Source organism: Gopherus evgoodei, chromosome 5 (assembly GCF_007399415.2).
Source record: "Gopherus evgoodei ecotype Sinaloan lineage chromosome 5, rGopEvg1_v1.p, whole genome shotgun sequence".
NCBI lineage: Eukaryota > Metazoa > Chordata > Testudines > Testudinidae > Gopherus > Gopherus evgoodei.
This window is the reverse complement of record NC_044326.1, coordinates 26,024,455-26,044,165: the sequence shown is the minus strand read 5'-3', so window position 1 is coordinate 26,044,165 and position 19,711 is coordinate 26,024,455. Positions and strand designations below refer to the sequence as shown.

At 40.3% G+C, this 19,711-nt stretch overlaps 1 protein-coding gene across 1 annotated transcript in view; it reads left to right on the top strand.

Moving 5' to 3' along the window:
* Nucleotides 1-19,118, top strand: part of EVC (EvC ciliary complex subunit 1) — a 101,451-nt gene extending 82,333 nt beyond the window's left edge. Inside the window, exons 13-21 of the mRNA XM_030563462.1 lie at nt 471-580; nt 1,962-2,172; nt 7,824-8,030; nt 8,791-8,935; nt 10,674-10,785; nt 13,067-13,193; nt 13,789-13,882; nt 15,243-15,354; nt 16,385-19,118. Of these exons, the coding sequence (XP_030419322.1) occupies nt 471-580; nt 1,962-2,172; nt 7,824-8,030; nt 8,791-8,935; nt 10,674-10,785; nt 13,067-13,193; nt 13,789-13,882; nt 15,243-15,319 (1,083 nt within the window). The 3' untranslated portion in view covers nt 15,320-15,354; nt 16,385-19,118. The remainder of the gene's footprint in view (nt 1-470; nt 581-1,961; nt 2,173-7,823; nt 8,031-8,790; nt 8,936-10,673; nt 10,786-13,066; nt 13,194-13,788; nt 13,883-15,242; nt 15,355-16,384) is intronic.
* Nucleotides 19,119-19,711: the final 593 nt, after the last annotated feature.

Genomic DNA, 19,711 nt, shown 5'->3' with positions numbered 1-19,711 from the left:
AAAAAACACATGCTCCTTCAGAAAGGGTCGTCGGGTATGATTTTTTCAGTGTTCCAAAAAAAACTTTGAAGCTCACAGACATCACTCATTAAAATATTATTGTGCCTGTTTGTTTAGTTTCCCTCTGCCAGACAAATGAAGAGACCACAAAGTCAAATCAATGGGAAGCACATCTCAGCCCTGCCAAGGCTTACTGAAGTCTGTGGAAAGACTCCCACTGTCTTCAGTGAGCTTTGCATCAGGCCCGTGTGTATTGGAAAAAATACTCCTGAACAGCATAGCTTGACAGCAGGGGCATCTGCAAATACTGCAGTGTGAATGCTGTATGTGAGAGCAAGGGAAATGAGGGTCTGTTACATTATTCATAAACACATTACAGAATAAAAACCTAATTCATCGTATTGCACCATTTAAAAGTGATTAAAATGAGGAAATCTTAACATTGTGGGGTTTTCCCCCTCTTTTCTTAGCTATGGACCAAGGAGTATGCTCTGTCTGCTGTGATGCAAAAACACCTGTCTGAGAAACATGAGAAGATTATCCAAGGTGTTTTAAGCCGATTAGGTGGCCTCAGTGAGGAGTGAGTATGGTCATATCACTTTTAAGCAATATTGTAAAACTGCAGGTGTAATGAAAAACTCTAGGATAATCCAGGCTTGGGTGGGGAGTGATGAAGAGGGACTCTTCAGTTATTCATACAGAGAGAGAATTACCATAGGTTTTAAATTGAATGAGCACTAATTTTTCACTAGCTAAAACTGCAAAAATCCTATGATAAGGAAAAGCAAACATCCTCACTGTGTCATATTAATGCTTACTAGTGATCATGATGGGTTACATGTGGATCTTTCCTCCTGGAGGGACAATCTGTGGTTTGTCAAAGGGTTTGTTCTCAGTACATTTATTCTTGTTTCTGAATCACCCCTAACTTTGCACTCATAAATTTGCCTGCTACTTAGGAATTTGATTTTTCTGTCTCACTTTGTAGCAGGCCAGTGTCCCTGCTATAGACCAACCATAGCCTCCCACAAGATGAAGTGCTCAGTTCACTGGTCTTCTCTTGACCTTTAATCCTTTCTGCTTTTAATCTGATACGCAACTGTACATATCTGTTGATACCACTTACTTCTTCCTGCCCACTCTCTCTTCTTGTCTTGATGAAGAAAACTACAACTTCATCTCCTCTATTTCAGCTAAAAATCTGACAGATACAGTTCCTTTGGGCAGGAGTAGCCGTCTCAATAAACACAACTCCATGTCTTCTGTCTTTTTTCATTAAGTCACCAAGTGTCTTCATTGGACCATAACTTTGACATTGTCTGCTACTCTGAAATCTTTCTCCTAGAGTATGCATGCAGATCTGCTTATTGCTGTCTCTGCAATATGCCATTGTATACTATAGTCTTGACACCACCTTTTGCATAAGTCCTTAGTATTCCTTTATTTCCTCTGACTATTGCAATTCTTCTCCATGACCTCCACGTTCTGAATCTCCATTATGTTCAGAAAGCTGATGCCACCCTTCTAACACACACAACACACCCTGGAACTGAATGCCTACCTTGCCCCACGTCCTCAGACAACTCCCTTAGCTCCCTATCCATGTCAGGAGGTGGCTCAAAATTGCCCTCTTTATTTCTTAAAATGCACCATGAAATTCCTCGGTCCCCTCTGCTCAACTAACACTTGTCTCAGCTCTGTCTTAATTTCTTTGCCTCCTCTCTTTTTATTTTTTTTCCTTTTTACTTTGTCACTACAAAATTGGAAAATTGTCATAGTGACACCTGTATTGTATAACTCTGTAAAGCATTTTGGGATATCATTTGTATGACAGACCCTGCATTATATTTGTTGCAACTCTTTCATCTATGAATCATGACCGTCATTGTTGAACATAAATATGCAAAATAAAGTAGTTTGGTTGATAAATGGAGATTAAAAAGCCATGATCCCTTTCACAGGTCTGCTAAATACATATTACAGAAGCACAGACTCTTGCTGTGTTCAGTTCTCAGAAGGTTAGCAGTCCGAAATGTTGCTATGGCTACTCTGACTCACATGAAAATGTCCCAGAAGAAAAGCTTGCTTCAGGAGCTAAGAGAACAACATACTCTGCAAAAGAGTTCCTCACACTGTCAAGATGAACATCAGTGGCAACTACAGAACGCAATGGTATTTATAGTTTCCTGACCATTTTTGCCATAGTTCTTGCCTTGTATAATGTCTGACATTGAAAGCAGCCTTAGGAGTCCCAAAAAATTAAACAAAAAGGAAAAGAAATAACCTCTATTCAAAAATTTAGCCATCATTGACATGTAAAGTGCCTTAGCACAAGTATCATTGTTTCAATAGAAAATTACAGTTTCCTGTAGCCTTAGGTGTACAAAGGACATCACTCCTCCTTTAGCTGTAAGGCTACTCTAACAAGAATAACAAAGATTTTTGTTTTTTATTTGATATGAAAGCAACAGTTGAAACATAGTGTGCTAGCATGTAAAGGAAACAAGCCCATGCAACAAGACATGAGAAATTCTCACCAGAGCAGCAAGTAATCATGCACTTTAAAGGCCCTTCGCTGGGGTAAAGGGTTCTTATGTCTCTCAGCAGACCCAAAAATATATTCTGTGGTGGTCATTCACATCCACTCGAGAGGCTGGCCATCTTCTCTTTTTCCTTCCCTAACTCAGCAAAGTCCTCTAGTTGATCTATTTTATGTATTTCTAGAGCTGATGGGAGTTAAATATATCCATTGGCCCATCTTGAGTGTCTGCTTCCAGGAAAGAAGTATAGTTTGTATCTGCATGACCGTTCTTGAAGGTTAATCTTCAGTTCAGTTATTTTCTTATGTATACTTATTATAGATTTCAAATATCAACGCTCCCATCAGGCACTCAGGTTAATCCCCAACCCAGCCAACACTGCTAGATATACAAGGTTGAATTTCCTATGAAACGCAATGTAGCTGTCTGACCTATGGAGAGTGCCTTCAGAAGCTAACTCCACCCACAGCAGATGAGTAGTTTCTGTGCAACTCAACCCTGGTCTTTCTTCAATTGCCTGCCTATTGTTTGACTCTCTTTTTCATTCCGGGCCTTAAGTAGGAGGTTCGGCAACACTATCTGCAACCAGATCCCAGTATACTGTGGATATCCATTTGGTATGGCTTTGTCCATCAAAATATTCCCTACTGAACGGAAGAGTCTTGTGTATTATAAATAATGCCTCAGATTAAAGATGAAAAAACAAAACATTTTTTCCACATTCCTTGCATTTAACCTACCTCCCACTTGATACCCACATGAACACTGATCTGCAGCAGAGACTATGTTCCTCAGCAAAATAGATCTGGGTAGATCAGATGCAGGGCATAAGGAGTGTTTCTTTCATCCTTCCCCTTTTGTACTGCTCTGCAGAGGCCAACCACAAACTGGTCCTCTAAAGAAGTGCCAAGAACAGCACCTTATGATTCCCCCTGCTACAGGAGAAAAGGAGCAGACTAGCAGAAAAAGACAAAATCCAAAAATGTTAAATGGGATCCTCCAAAACTAGAATCCAGAGCCCTTACCTGAGCAAGGGTGGGAGGGGATAACTTAGAATGTGTCTGACTGAGAGACTTTTACTTATTTTTTAAAAACTCATTTAAAATTTGAGCATATGCCATTTTAGATGTGCTGCCAGACAGCATAATGGGGGCAATAAATCTTCTAATTTAGTGTAAAAATGTAAATGTCATTCAGGAAAACAGCAGCACAAACCCAAAGTTCAACTATGATGAGATGACATTTGTGCCTTGTTAAAAAAAAAAAAAAAAAAATCAGAAACATCTGCCTGAATTATAAAGAAAGATGTGTCAAAACAGGCCAGCATTAACATGGGCACTCTCAGCTTGCAAAATACCTGTGGGTAGTTATAGTTCTACTCTCAATTCTTACTTTCCGTGAGGAATGTAGTTACCTGGAGCAGCTGCCAGATTAATTTTTATTTTATGGGAAGCTTAACCTCAAAATAAAGAGAGAAAGAAAAGCGTGCCCCACATTTCATTCCAAATAATATTTATTTGAAATACAATTTTCATGAACACTCTCTTCAATCTTGTTCCTGTTTTATCCCATCCTACTCCCTTACTTACATTAGTGTCAGGTTTCAGAGCAGTAGCCATGTTAGTCTGTATCAGCAAAAACTATAAGGAGTCCTTGTGGTACTTTAGAGACTAAAATTTATTTGGGCATAAGCTTTCGTGGGCTAAAACCCATGGATGAAGTGGGTTTTAGCCCATGAAAGCTTATGCCCTGTAGAGGTGTGGACTCACCCCTGCGGCGCCCCCTGCTGGTGACTTCCAGGAATTAGCTCATTCCAGCTCCGGAGCACCCTCTGCAGGCTGGTGATCTGCCTGTCCTCTCTCTGGCCCCCGTGTCCCTCCCTGGTGCCTCTTTAACTGGGGTGCTGCCCCCTGGCAGTAACCCCACAGTTCTGGTCTCCTCCTCCCAGGGGAACCCCCACCCACTATCCCCACTTTGCCTCAGTCTTGGCTACTGTCAGTCATCACTTAGCCCCTGTTCACTGGGGCAGACTGCAGTATATCAACCACTCATCACAGGCAAAGGAGTTTGGACCTGCTGCCTCTGCCTACCTGTGGGCTGGTCCTTTGCAACTCTGGTACCCAATTGGCCTTATCCTAGGCCTGCAGCCTGAGGGTTTCCAGGCCAGAGCTCCCCAGCTCCTCTTGCCTTCCCCCAGCCCTGCTCCACCTTAGGTATCCAGGTACACTCCCTAGCAGCCAGGCCCTTCTCCCTCTAAAGGCAGAGAGAGAGTGAGACTGCTTCAGCCCAGCAGTCCCTTCATAGGGCCAGCTGAGTCAGTTTGCGGCATGGCCACAACTGCGGCTGTTTCCCCACTTAGCCTGGGCTGTTCTTCCAGCCTGCCAGCCCTTTCCCAGGGCTGGAGCAGGTCACCACCCTGCTACATGCCCAAATAAATCTTAGTCTCTAAGGTGCCACAAGGACTCCTCATAGTTTTTTCATAGTAGTGTGACATTTTAACTTGAAAGGACAAGATGTGTCACAGCATAAGGACTCAATCTGAAGGATTTGAAATCTGCTGTAATCATGGGACTCATCTGAATAATCTGAGCCCTACATGACATATCGTTTTTAAACACTGAACTATTTCTCCTGGAAGCTGTCTGCTATAACATCAACAGTATCTTGCTCTTATTTAGCACTTTTCATCAGCAGATCTTCAAGCGCTTTACAGAAGAGGTCAGTATTAGGACTAGCTGGTAAACAATTCCATTGTGCAAAACATTTCAAGGTTTCAAAATTAATTTTTGTTCCACTGCACAACAAAAATTAGAGCTTCTGGAATTTTTCACAAAAAACGTGAGACAGGACCCAACTCCTCCCCAGCACACACCTCCCCAGCCAGTAGCCTAGTAGTTAGAGCATTTATGTGGGATGTAGGAGACCAGGTTCAGCTCCCTGTTCTGCCAATTCAGAGTGGGTTGGTTTCTCTCTCCCTACTTTCAGAAATTCCAGCCTGGACCTGAGAAACTTCCTGATGATATTTTCATTGAAACCATCACATTTGCACAAAACATTTCAGTTTTGTCAAAACAACAGTTTTAAATAGAAAAGTCTTGCTGAAAATTGTTCAACCAGCTCTAGTCAGTATCATTATCCCCATTTTACAGATGGAAAAACTGAGGCACAGACATGCAGTGACTTGCCCAAGGTCCCTCAGCAGTGACTATGCCATGTTATTTATGTGTTAGCTTTCTGTACGCTCCCAGATGGGTAGCACAGAGAATTTGCTTCAGAAATGTGGTCTTTTCAGTGCTTCCCATTTGGAGGGACTTCTTGGGATTCAACAAATTCCTAGTTTGCTGTGTGCAAGCAGTACCTGACGAGCTTCTGCCATCACTAATAGGTATCAATTAAGTAAACAGCATTTATAGCAGACAGAGTCAAGGGATGTAGAAATAATTGCAGTGCCTGGAACATGTTCCTTTCTACAAAGTCTTTTTACCTTACTTATTCTCTCTGGCTTTTACTGACTATATGTTTAAAATGTGCGTCATTTCCCCCTTCTCTTCTCCTGCTAGAGAAAACAGGTGTTTTGCATTAGTATTATCTTCTAAGACCTTACAATATACTGCTCTCATCACCATCTTATCTGAGTGCCTGAGCATAGTTCTTTCTTAGTGCCTTGACTTCAAAGGATCCCAAAGTCGTTTTCCTACTTTCCATATAAGAATTGCTTCATTCAAAATGCAGCTGCCTCTGTGGTGAAACACATCATCCATTTAACCGTGCCTAGCAAAACTGAACAATAGTTTAGGACAAAATGGAAAGAAAAATACAAAACAATTGAAACAGCGGTAAGCAATTGTAGTTACCCAGATTGGAATAAAACCAGGTCACTGAGGTTAGCACACTAGCTGTTCAAAGCTTAGCTACCAGAAGTGGTCAATACCTCAATTTCAAATCTTATTTGAAAGAGGACACTACCCCCTAGTAGTACACCTGATGAACATTCTAAATACACAACCACTCACCCATCTCTGGAGGGAGCCAGAAATCGGTTGTCATAAACAGATAGTTAAGGGTTAATAGAACAGGAGTACTTCATGTCTCTTTTGACTGTAAAGGGTTAACAAGTTCAGTGAGCCTGGCTGTCACCTGACCAGAGGACCAATCAGGGGACAGGATACTTTCAAATCTTGAGGGAGGGAAGTTTTTGTGTGTGCTGTTAGTGTTTGGTTGTTGTTCTCTCTGGGTTCTGAGAGCAACCAGATGTGCAACCAGGTTTCTCTCCAATCTCTCTGATACAGGCTCTTAGGTGCTCAGAATAGTAAGTACTAGGTAGATAAAGCGAGTTAGGCTTATGTTTGTTTTCTTTATTTGCAAATGTGTATTTGGCTGGAAGGAGTTCAAATTGGTATTTGGCTGAAAGGATTTTAATTTGTACTTGTATACTTAGGCTGGGAGGGTATTCCCACTGTCTATACCTGAAAGACCCTGTAACATATTCCATCTTAAATTTACAAAGATAATTTTTACTGTTTTTCTTTCTTTAATTAAAAGCTTTTCTTGTTTAAGAACCTGATTTTTTTTTTTTATTCTGGTGTGAGATCCCAGGGGACGGGGTCTGGATTCACCAGGGAATTGGTGGGGAGAAAGGAGGGAAGGGGGAGAGAAAGGTTAATTTTCTCTCTGTGTTAGGATTACTTTCTCTCTCAGGGAGAGTCTGGGAGGGGGAGAGAGAAGAAGGGGGGAAGATGAATTTTCTTCTCTGTTTTAAGATTCAAGGAGTTTGAATCACAGTGATCTTCCAGGGTAACCCAGGGAGGGGAAGCCTGGGAGAGGCAACGGTGAGGGAAAGGGTTTACTTTCCTTGTGTTAAGATCCAGAGGGACTGGGTCTTGGGGGTCCCTGGGCAAGGTTTTGGGGGGATCAGAGTGTACCAGGCACTGGAATTCCTGGTTGGTGGCAGCACTACGGATGCTAAGCTGGTAATTGAGCTTAGAGGAATTCATGCCGGTAACCCATCTTTTGGACGCTAAGGTTCAGAGTGGGGGATTATACTATGACATAGGTACATACAGATGTAGTCAAAGACAGTCTTGTTGCAGGAGTGAAAGGACTTTCCTTTAAAAACCACACGTACAATAGAGTCACACAACTTCAGTGTAGCTATTAAGATCAACGGACTTATTCTAAGGATGTCTTTGTCTCCTAAAGAATCAAGAATCTAAAGCCCAATTATTTGGCCATAAAGATATGTAGTGGAATGTAGCTCTCTTATAGCTTTTATCTGATTACTAGGAATCTCACATTCTGGAAGAAGAGGAGAAGCTGGAAGAGGAAACTCAACAAACACGTTTGGAATTTCATCAGCAGTTAGTTGCAGAAATCCAAGAAGCTCTTCAGCTTGTGCAGCAGCACATGGAACAAGTGATTGGGCAGGCCTTGCTCCAGCATGCCCGGCAAGAAGCTGCTAAGCAAAGCTCTGACGATGGAGAGGACTTCAAGGTATTTGATCTGTCCCTAACAGTCTTTTTAGGAATTACTTTCTGATAAAATGGAGGGACACTAGTAGTTTTTTATCCAGCATAAGGAAGCATCACAAGCGGAAGAACTGGAACTTGTTATATGATCTTACAAATTCTGTATAGAGATACAGAGCTCTTCTGCTGATTCATCCTGGCAGCCAGACCAGGTCTTAGGCCCAACTCAAGAGTATAAGAGAGTTGAGAGTTCTCACCAAGACAGAGAGAATTAGTATGGTTGGGAGCATTTTGGGACCACTACCCATTTGCAAGGAGTAGAAGGTTAATAAATATTATGAATTAAACAGAATTATTGCCAAGTCAAGACAAAAATTGGTTAGCCCATATTACAGTATATAGCAGGATGGACAGAGATAAGAGGAGAAGCTGCTTAATTTACTGTACAATGAAAAATGGGAGAGCTGTGTGTGTACTGTAGTTCTTTGGCAGTCTGAGATGGAATGGGTCATGGAGACTGAACCCCTCCAGTTGAGGATTGAAGCATATTAGTAGGGAAAGCTTGCACTGTCACTATTCGTGTTGTACTGTTCCGTGGATAAACAGAGGACCCTATTTTCCAGAACATCAGTCTAGCCCATTTCACAAGTACTAAATTCACAGACATGCACTTGCACGCTAACCTTTAGAAGATTTCCACACGTCTTCTAGTTTGCTTCTTAAGCAGACAGACATTTTAGTTCTTCCCTTGATAAATTAATAGTTACTTGTACTGTGTATTGCAGGAGAGACTGATAGAAGCAGCTGTAGAGAGTGTATATGTGACCAGCAATGGTGTCAATAGACTGGTGCAATGCTACTACCAACAAATAGAAAAAATCATGGACGGGCATGAAAACAGAAAACTTCAACAGCTGAAATCCTTTCAGGGTATGAAGAATGCAGCAATTATGTGGTGTTAAGCTTTACTTTTGACAAATGCCATTAATGTATGTGTGCTTATGTGACAGGGCCCCTCCTTCACTACCTAGTGAACCTCACTGCCTGGCCAGTTCAGGTGGTTCTGCAGTCACAAATGTATACCTGGCTGTTTAGTTATGTAAGAGGGCACACTTAGCAAAAGAAACTATGCAACGTAGGTTTGTAGCAAGGGCAGGCTTCCCTGCAGCTTACCCAAGCTTCCTTGTCAGCCACCTTTGCTTCCTGTCCTTATATTCTCCTCCCCCGCCACACACACAATTACCTTGTTAACCCAGCAATTGCCACTCAGGTGCTCACAATCCCCTACCACAAAGTGTTTAATTGCCCTCAGCTGGGCCTGCAGCCTTCCCTAAGCTGCAGCACTGTCAGTGGTCAGGTTGCTGCTGTTAGCACCCTGTCACCACATATAAAGATCTTTAAACATAAGAGAATGTAACAGTATGTCACAAAGAATTGAATTTGTAGATCTGCTTGCACCTTCAAAAACAATACAACGTTCTGGAAGTATAATAATTATAAGCTTTGGTTTCCAAAATGTTACCAGTTCACCAAACTAAGACCTTGGCTGTACCAGACAATGACCATCACCTCCCATTCAGTTTTCTATGCTGAAGCATGCGATACAAGGGGTAGGAACTCCAGTGCATTTTAGAGGCTGCATTGTGGAATGAGAGCCATGCAGTAAAGGGTCCCTGTCTGTGTCATTCAGGGTCTCTCGATGGCCATGATTCAGCAGTGCATCCCTAGTCAGCTCTGAACTTAAAAACCTGCTTAAATCCCAGTGTCTCTGATGGGCCTAAGCAAATGGCTACAGTTAAGCATGTGCAAAAATATTTTCCTAACTAGGGTTGGATTTAAGCATATGCCTAAATGCTTTGCTTAAGCAGGGCCCTGAATACCTCTCATGACTAAGTGACAAAATATGGAGTGAGTTATGGCAGTTGCTCATTTAGAACATTTTGTTGTCTGTTTGGATAATACTAATGGTTCAACACATCAGTATTACTGCTTATGAGCTATGAGATTTAAATTTATAAGCAGCTGCTAAGAATGCGGTTTTGCTCTTTGATTGAAGATCCACACTTAGGGGAAAAATACTATCATTGCATTACTTGAGTATAAACCTACTGGCATGATAGAGCAGAAATGTATTTATACTGGTAATAAAAACAGGAGTGTATTAGACCCTCGATAATATGATCTAGACCTATGTGGCCCAAGACACAGCCAGTGAAGAATCACAAATCAAACAAAAAGCAATCATGAATTACTAGAGTGAAAGAATATTGAAGACCCATGTGCCTTTACTGCTATTCATCTTAGGTTTTTAATAGCTATGAACCACTACTTCTTTTTTGTGATTCTTGTTTTAATTACGTTAAGAGACAGAATTGTATACCACTTACATCTATCTTGTAACTCTTGCCACTAGCCATTAATATCGTTTCACTTAAAGTCGCATTTTTGAGGACCATAACTACAGCGTTAAGTGAGGAGTTCCTGTGTACACAGCAGGTGTATGTAAGATGTACTTTACACACTAAAACAGCACTAACTTTGGAAAGACTGAGATTATATTGAATTGTGCTGATAAGAAAATTAAATTAATATATTGTCACAACTCAAAGTAAAAATATCCCAGGATTTGTTATTTTGAGCAGAAGGTTTTACAGAAATGTTATTTTAGCAGAAAGAACTGAAAATAACAGACTCAGAAAAAAACAAGAAGAAAATGAACAAACATTGAAAGAAGAAATGAATCAAGGCATCCGGAACACATCATCTGCAGTCCATCAAAGGTGAGAGCAGGCAGGAATATTCCTTATTCTTGATATTTAAATCTTGTGAGTTGTTTCAGTTTTGTGAACTGAGCTGTGATTAAATAACTTCAAATAACAGACCACAAAAACTTCTTCTTAAACATTCGCTTGTGTTTTGCCTTTAAAGAAAAAAGAAAGTGTGGTCTCAATTTATATGTATCTGAGCTCAGAGAATTGCTCTGTCACTAGTAAACATTTTGATGGTCATTAATCACAGTACATAAAGTAACACATAAGGCACTTGCTATCAGAACGGTTATTTAAAATTTTTTTTAAAAGTTAGCACATGGTTTGAAAGTTCTTTGAAGTAAATATGACATTGATACTGCTGCTTTCAGATACCAGATTAGACAGAATATGATGTTAAAACACTGAAAGTACTCTTGTTTACTTTTGAGTAAATGTATACTGTAATTAAGATAAAATTAAGGGATCATGAATAACCTTATTTGAAATGCAAAGAAAAGTACAATTAGCATCCTGTGCTTTCAAAGATACTGTATTTTATTTAGGGCTAGATCCTGCAAATGGATCCAGCCCGTAGAGTATTAGTGTAATTAATGGATTCTTATCCAATCAAAATCAGTAATTTGCTACATTTGATTTTACACAACTAAGATCCTGATCCCAAAAGCACTTACTAACCATGTACTGTTTACTAGAGTAAAAGGTTCCATTTTGCATGTGTTTGCAGGACTGGGCCCTAAGTCATGAAGTTTGTGACATATTTGTTTTTGTAATCCTTTTTTTTTCTGTACTATCTTCAAAAAGACCTAACTTAGCATGAGGAGTGACACAGATCATTTCATTTTGACACATCAGCCAGGTTAAGCATTTGTACAGATATTCTGCTACCTCTAACTCACTGGAAATCATTGCTTAAGTCCCCGCTCTCCATTGTCATTTGTAATAATATTACTGTTTAGAAGGAATCCATGCAACTAAGGGTTGTAGGAAAGATTTCGCTGCCCATCACTCTCCCCAGTCTTTGTCACTGGTTTTAGAGATGAAACAATTCACCTCATTTTACAAAGTTTAGCTGTTACTTTCTCCATCAGATATTTCATATAAAATACAATGAAGTCAACCTTAGTACAAGCAGAAGTACATAGTGTTGGAGAATGTAGTAATATCTTAAAAATCAATCATCAACACTTACTCCACACTTGTCATTGTGATTTCTTCTAAGGCCAAATCCTGGTTCTAAGGAAATCAGTGGGGAAGGTCCTATTCATACACATGGAAAGACTCCTATTGATTTCACTTGTGGTTGGTTTAGAGCCTCAATTCAGGTGTTTCATTCCATGCTCAAAGAGCAATTAGAAAAAGTCAACATTCTGTAAGCGTTCAACATTAAAATGGACCTCGATTAGTTGGTGGTGTATAGATAGCATTTGTAACTGAGAATGCTCTAGGACAGTGTTTCTCAACCTTTTTGTGCCGGCGACCCCCTTTGGACTTAAAAAAACAATCATGATCTCCCCCATGAACCTGCCCTTTACTAAGGCTTGAAAAGGTAGGGGGCTGACGTGGCCCAACCCCTGCCACATGGGGGCTGGGGCAGAAGCCACCCAAGCCCCACCAAAACTCATCCCGCAACCGCCAGGTTGAGAAATACTGGTCTAGGATATCAAAGGCACTAATAGTTCTCAGGAATCTCATGGGTGACTAATAGCGCTAATATAATAACCAATTGGAGGAAAGAAGCATTTCAGATTCAGCCAAGTTACAGAAATTCCAGTTCTACTGTACTAATATTAATCTTTGGCCAGCAAACCAAGGCAGGCAATGAATACATTTGCTAATACAAGCACTGTTTGGCTCAGTCTCAGCTAAGCTGTGTAATACCAAGAGTGAAATTCCTAATTCTTTTCTCTTTTAGCTGTGCTTCCACAAGTAAGTCCTCTTGGCACATAGATGATACAGGGAAAGACAAAGGAGCTGATCTGAATATGTCAGCCTCTAACCATAGAACATTACAAAAGAGGGCCTGAATCTTACCAAAAGACTATCCAAAGCAACACATGCCCCTGAGAAAATCTACCAAAAGAGAAAAAAAATCATATTCCATGTAGTGACTATGGAAGCTGTAAAAATTAATTGCTTTGGCAAAATTAATGGTCTTTTATGGCTGGAAGGGGTGATTTTAGTAGTCAGAGTTTCTCACTCTCTAAGAAACCTTCTAAATAGCACAAAACAGAACTATTCCTTAAGTTAAACTCATTAAATCCTCTAAAACTAGCCTGCTTTCCTTCACCAGGATGTTGTTACAACAACAAAAATTCTTGGCTCAGTTTGATGTGCAGCAGCAGGTTCGTCTGGACTCCCTAAAACAGAAGATATTGGTATTGCATCATCTAGAAACACAACTTGAAAATCAGCTAAAGGTAAATCAAGGTAAAACAAGTTGCAGGTATCGCTAGCTCAGGACTTGCTCCTTCTCCCATTGAAGGCAGTGGCAAAACTTCTGAGAGGCTCCGGGGCTTTTTCCAAAGCCCATTGAAGTCAGTGGAAAAAGGCCCTATTGACTTTAGTGGGCTGTGAACCAGGCTCTATACATTTTCAAAAGCCTTTTCAAGAACAGACCAAATAATATGTTAAGTCCAGTCCTCCTAAAGGGTATTCCATTAGCACAGAAGAACATTTGGTGAGTGTTTTATTTTAATGTGCATTTTTCTCACCTAAAGTTCCCTCTAGAACCAGTTCTGAGCATGCCCACCCTATCAATGAGAGAACATTTCTGTTGTCTCTGCATCACTTTCTCTTTGCTGAGCAAAAGCAGAGGACATAGCCTTATTACTACTAGTAGTACATACTTTGGTTCATAGATGTGACCCTGGTGACTGCCTTGCTCTTCTCACTTCTAGACTCACCTATCTTCTCCATGAGTAGATTAGGATGGGCCTGGAATCAAACTGTTCAAACTTTGTTAGCATTCTTCTCTTTTATAAAGTGTCATAATATGTCTTCCTTTGTGTTCAGCAAGCAGAACAGGATTTCATCACTGAGCTAGCTGCATTGGCCCGAGTTCTCCTCACAGTGCGCAAGCAGCCTTTAAATAGGAGCGTACAATCAGGTTAGTATTGAGATGCTTGCTTGCCTGCCTATTTTTCTAACAGAGGGCCCTCCTAAGCGCTTTCAAGCCCAAGACATTAGTTCACTGGCTATACTCCTGTCTGACCACACTGGGAAAGGCACAAACAGCAGTGAGGCACCCATCTCACGCTGAAAGAATGGGAATTGAGGACTTAACTGACGTTGGTACCTTTGAAAACTCTTGGAACACATTTCCCACTCAGGGGGAGGCTATCTGCCACTCCTAGCTGAGAGTGGTGGGCTTTCCTGCTGGGTTACATCTTGTAACAGATAGATGTAGGCACCAAATAAGAAGATTCAGATCTGAACATGCATCAAGGAAAAAGAGAGAAGCTCTGCTAAGTAGAGCTTCTGTCATGAAAGTTACCATATCATTTTACACATTTGTGTGAGTCTTACCAGAGCTATATCCAGCAGGTTAAGGCCTTGGCTAGCTTAATTCTTCAACCCAGAATTACTTTGATACCTTCAGCATCCTCTTCAGAACCACCAGATCATAAAGAAGGACTCTATTCACAGATTAAAGTTATTTGCAAACAGGCATTAGAACTGAATCACCCAGATTTCTCTCCCTGGATGGAGAGGAAGGAATAATCCTCCTTCATTTCCCACCAACAGCCTAAAAAAGTAAACTATGAATAAGTACAACCATAGGGGCTATGCATACTTACAAGAATTAACTGCAGCCTTGATTAATTCTCTGTTTCAACTCACATGGACAAATTTGTTAAAATGACATCTAGTTTTGTCCCCACCATCAGTTGTGATGCCAAATCTGCAGGTGCAGTTAAATGAATGTGCAACCTCCAGGTTGAAAATCCCTGACCTGGCTGATTCCATTAATCAGTTGCTGTAATGAAATATTTAGGGTCAGGTTTCAGTTAGGTCCACAAGTTCAATTGAGAGCAATGGCACCAATATTCCTAATTAACTCATTTAGGCACTTTTGAACCCACCCTACCTCATCCCCATGCTATCATCCCCGCCAACAATTGCTTGTCCCTGTGGGTGCCTTAACTATGAATGCAAAACTAGAGGCATAGCTGAGACCACACAAAAATTATGGACCATTAACATCAAAAGTTTGTCTACATATTTCCTTAAAATTACAAAGCAGCTGCCTTTATTCTTTTGGTTGTAGCTCACAGCAGTCTCCATTAGTTTGCTAATACACTTATCTATTTAGAAACTACCTAATTGTGCTTTAAGACATTATGCCACATTCTAAAACATGTCAGCCTTTGGCAAGTGTGAAAAGAAAGACATGCCTACCACTTGGTAAATCATAATCAAAATAAGTTACCGTAGAGATTTAAAACTACATTTCCATGCCTTTTCAGGAAAAAGCCAAAAAACAAAAAGGAAGAATTCCCATTCCTGGAGAAAAGAGGATTCTGGTGATTTCAATGAAAAATGACCAGATGCTCCAGGAACATACATCGGATCAGTCAAGTATAACTGGAGCTAAAATGGATGCCAACTGAAAAGCATGTTTATAATAACTTGATAAAAAATCTGTTTCTCAAGAAAGTACATTGATCTGATAGAAAAAATATAGTATCTATATTCTGTCCTCTTCTTACCAATTTTCTTGTTAAAGCGTGAACATATTCACTCTCCCCCATCACCCTTTTTAAATGCAGGAAGAGCTTCTAAATTTGGCTCTCCGGTCTGTTTTTGTCTGTTTTGTTTTAATTTTCACTTTAATTTTAGATAGCAATAAGAAATGGTATGTTTCTGTCCAAGCTTGGTATTTCTAAGGTGTCTTTCACTGTGTACAGAGTCACAGCTGGTGTAATTCAACCTAGGCCTTTTGAAGTCAGTGGAACTACAATGATTTACAACAGACAAAATCTGGCCACTGGTATCTAAATAGCCACTGCCTCGGTTTCCTGGACAAAAGCAGGTGCTGGTTGTTGGCTTCTGGAGGAGCAGAGCTGACAGCTTTTGCTATCAACATAATCACTATTTGAAACATCTCCTAGGGTGCTAACTGGACAAGGAGAAAGAGGCTCAAACCTAAACATGGCAGATGATTGCTGGGGGGACAGGTCGAACTGGTTCGCTGGTTGCTGGGGCTTGATGCATTGAACAGATCATTCTGACAGGCATTACAAATAGTTGTTTCTCAAGAACCATATGGAGCCTTTAGGAAGAGTATTTATCCCGAGTGACTATGGGCTGGGATTGCTTTCAGAAGATGGCTCTTGTCCCTGATAGCATGATTACTATGCTTTCTCACACACCACATTCCTTCAGCAAACAGAAGACATTTGGAGCATGGGGAAGAGCGCAGGGCAGATCAGTGTATATTTATCCTGTTTGTTTTTGTCAGATTTTTAATAAGTCAGTTGAAGCCAGAAAGTGAAAGCCTAATATTACAATGTAACAAACTCCCTTGTGTTATTAAAGTGGAATCAGAGCCATGGAGAATTTTGGTCTGAAATTTTATTTTGTTGTTTGTTTGTTTTTTTTTAATCAGAAACAAATCACAGCAGCAGCAAGAAACTGAAATTGATCAACGGAAGAATTCAAAGATGCAGAAGAAGAGGTGCAACATGTAGTGAAAAGAGTTCTCTGAATTGTCTGTCAGCCTGAATGTTGAGACCCAAAGCATTTTTCTGGACAAACTAAACTACTGTAAATATTTACTGAGCAGGATCATTGGGGAACAAATAAGAACCTCATTCAACACTAAGAAGCCTTATTCCACAATTGTGAAGCAGTATAAACAAAACTCAACCACATGGAGATATAGCATGTAGCCATCTTCCTTAAGCTGATAATGAAACATTCCCCTTGGTTCTGTACAAAAGACCAGGAAGCAAGCTCTGTCCACCAGCTAGAGCTCTGAGCTTTTTGTGAAAAGTAGCTGGATTTGCAGAAAGTTCCCAGCTCACTGAAATCAAGAAAAAAAAAAGGAGGGGGGGTGGAGACAACACCTCCAAAAAAGAGTTTTAGAGCAAAGAGTGGAGAGGAGGGAGAATATTCTGACCCTTTGGCCAGCCAGGATCCAGGAATTAGAGTTCCAGATTGGCATAAAAACTTTGCATGGCAATGGATCTCTCAGAAATCTCTGCCTTTAGGTTGAATAAAGATCTGAGTGTGGCCTCAAGCAAATTCAAGCCCATCATGTTGGGCAGTGGTACAAAAGGGGGCCTCTTTCTGGCAGGGTAGGGATGGGAAATGAAGCCTGGAGAGAATAAACAGTAGATCTGAAAGATCAAACTACAACGTAAATAAAATCATTTGTAAGTACTGACTGATAATAAGCAGTATTAGTTAACAGTAGTTAGCATTATAAATGAGGAGGAAACACAGCAAGGCCCTCATTACAAAAGTACTGTCCACTGCAGTTGCCATTGAATTCTTCTGAAAAACCAGGCAAACATTTTCAAAAGAGAATGCAGAAGCAGTGCACATTCACAACTCCAGCTGAAGTCAGATACTCAGCACCTCTCAAAATCAGATGGAGACAACTGAAAACCTGACGAGTGTTTGAATATGAGATGCTTAAATCTAGGGGAAATCTGTGACAAAGTGACTTGTTCCCATAGAAACTGAAGCAACTGACACTATCACTAGAGAGGGCTCTGTTTGAGCAATAATAGTACACAGCATTCAAAGCAGCAGGTATTTAAGCCCATGGTTACTGAGGTGAGATGACTCTTCATTAGGGCAGCAGAGCCCAACCCCTCTCATTGTAAGAAACAGAGCGGACACTGATGACAAACGTTTCCTTTTACATTTCCTCCCGCAGTCCTTTCCTCGTCCTGGGGTACTGCATTTCTTTAGCAGAACCTAAGACTCTTATAGGCCCTTTCCACCTAGCATATCAGGTCAGAAGCATCTTTCTGAGTCATTAAACAGCAAGAAAAAAAGAAGCAAACAGTCTAAACCATCGCTAAATCCCCCTCCTCAGCTCTTTTGGCCAGTCCCTGTACAGGCCTTCTGGCATATTCTGCTGATCTCGCTAGGGCCTTTCCTAGCAAAGGCCAGAAGGTTATATACTTCCTGATGTGTAGGGCTAATTAACAGGGGCCATCTCCTAAATGTTTAACCCCTGCTGGTCCTGGATACCACCCTGTGTGTAGAGAAGGGTAGTATGTTTTATTTCCAGGGACCAAATTATGGTGCTTTCACCATGGCTGGTTTCTCCCCCTGAATGCTAAAAGAGCCATCAGAGAAGCCTTTTTCAAAGATGAGGCCAGTATAGAAGTGTTCAGAATAGATAACTATAATTATAGTTACAGGGACAGAGCTTCAGCGTAAATCGGTGTGTCACTCCATCAAAGTCAGTGGTGCTATGCCACCGTCTGAAGATCTAGCATGATAATTAGGTAAAAGGTTGATGCAATGGCACAGTGTAGAAGTTATTACTGTTAGACAAAGAGTGTTACTATTATTGCAGGTGGCATTTCCACTTAGCTTCAATGTAAGTTCTTACCTTGAATGTCTGGGTTTTGATCAGTGATTCTTATACTGTGGGCCATGCAGAGCTGGTAGCATGCAGGCTGCAACCAGGTGGTAGCTATGCTGATTAAATTGTACTGATTAAAATTACAGTGGCAGCACACCAAAGGCTTATGAGAGTTTAGATTTGGTGTGCTAGTGCTTAACATTGTAGAATGACTGTTTTAGATTAATAGCAGCAATAAAAGTCTAAAAAGATATTTAATAGACATGAGGTGTCTACCATAAATACAGTAGGCTGGGATTTGATCTATTTTTTATTTTTATTTGAAACAGTATTTTACATATTGCTGTTTTTCTGCTTGCACCAAGATTTTGTAGAAATGTCATTCTTCATGGCAATCTCAGATTTGTATATTATTATTATGGAGATGAAGCAAGATGTTACATTTTTGCATTCCCTAGTCTTTAAGTCAGCTCTCAGTTTTCTGCATGCGTTTTTATTATAGTTCATTATTTTTCTTCTTTTTTAAAAAAAGTTAGTTCCAAGCAGCTAATTGTTGTTGGCTGCATACAGTACCTAGATAATGTATTTAACTATGTTTCTATCATACGAAGTATGTATTTAGTTAATCAATTGTAAAGTTTTCATTAAAAGCACCTTTTTTACCTATTTAAAATAGATTTATATTTTGCTAATCACAACATGGTCCATTGCTCTGTGTAATAAAGTACAATATAGTGTTTGCAGTTAATTGCTGAAAATGGAATAACCAGACCATGCACTTTATTAAACGTGTTACATGCAACTGTAAATAGGTTAATCATTCTGTCAATCAAGATCAAAATAATGTATGGTCTTTCCAAATTGTACCTCTTACAGTGTTTTGCTCTGTTATTTCAGTGAATTGCTGAGTTGCAGCATTCATATTAAGCTACTGGCTATGCATTTTACTCACCTATTTCTCAATTGATGGAACATACTTGCCCATATCTGAGCAGCGTTGCCCTGCTGACCACCCTCAGGTATCAGAGCTATGCAGCTAGCAAGAATGCAGTTTCTAAGGTTCAAGGGGCACATACATTTTATACACTATTATAAATTATACCAGAAAGATGCAGCATCCCATAACAATTAATATGTAGTTTAATCAATACAAGTATTAGCGTTATAGCCATTGTGACTTATCCAGAAATTACTGAATTTTAATGAGAGAGACTGGAGATGGCATTTTTCATCAGAAATGTGGAAATATGCAAAGGATGACTTCAAAATCTAGCCAACAGTGCCCCCTTATGGCAGCGCACATAGTTGTCCTTCCTTCTGATGCAAGATAGATCTAGATTCTCCGGTAGGGCCAAAGAGAGAAAATGCAGCTTCACATCACCTTTCACT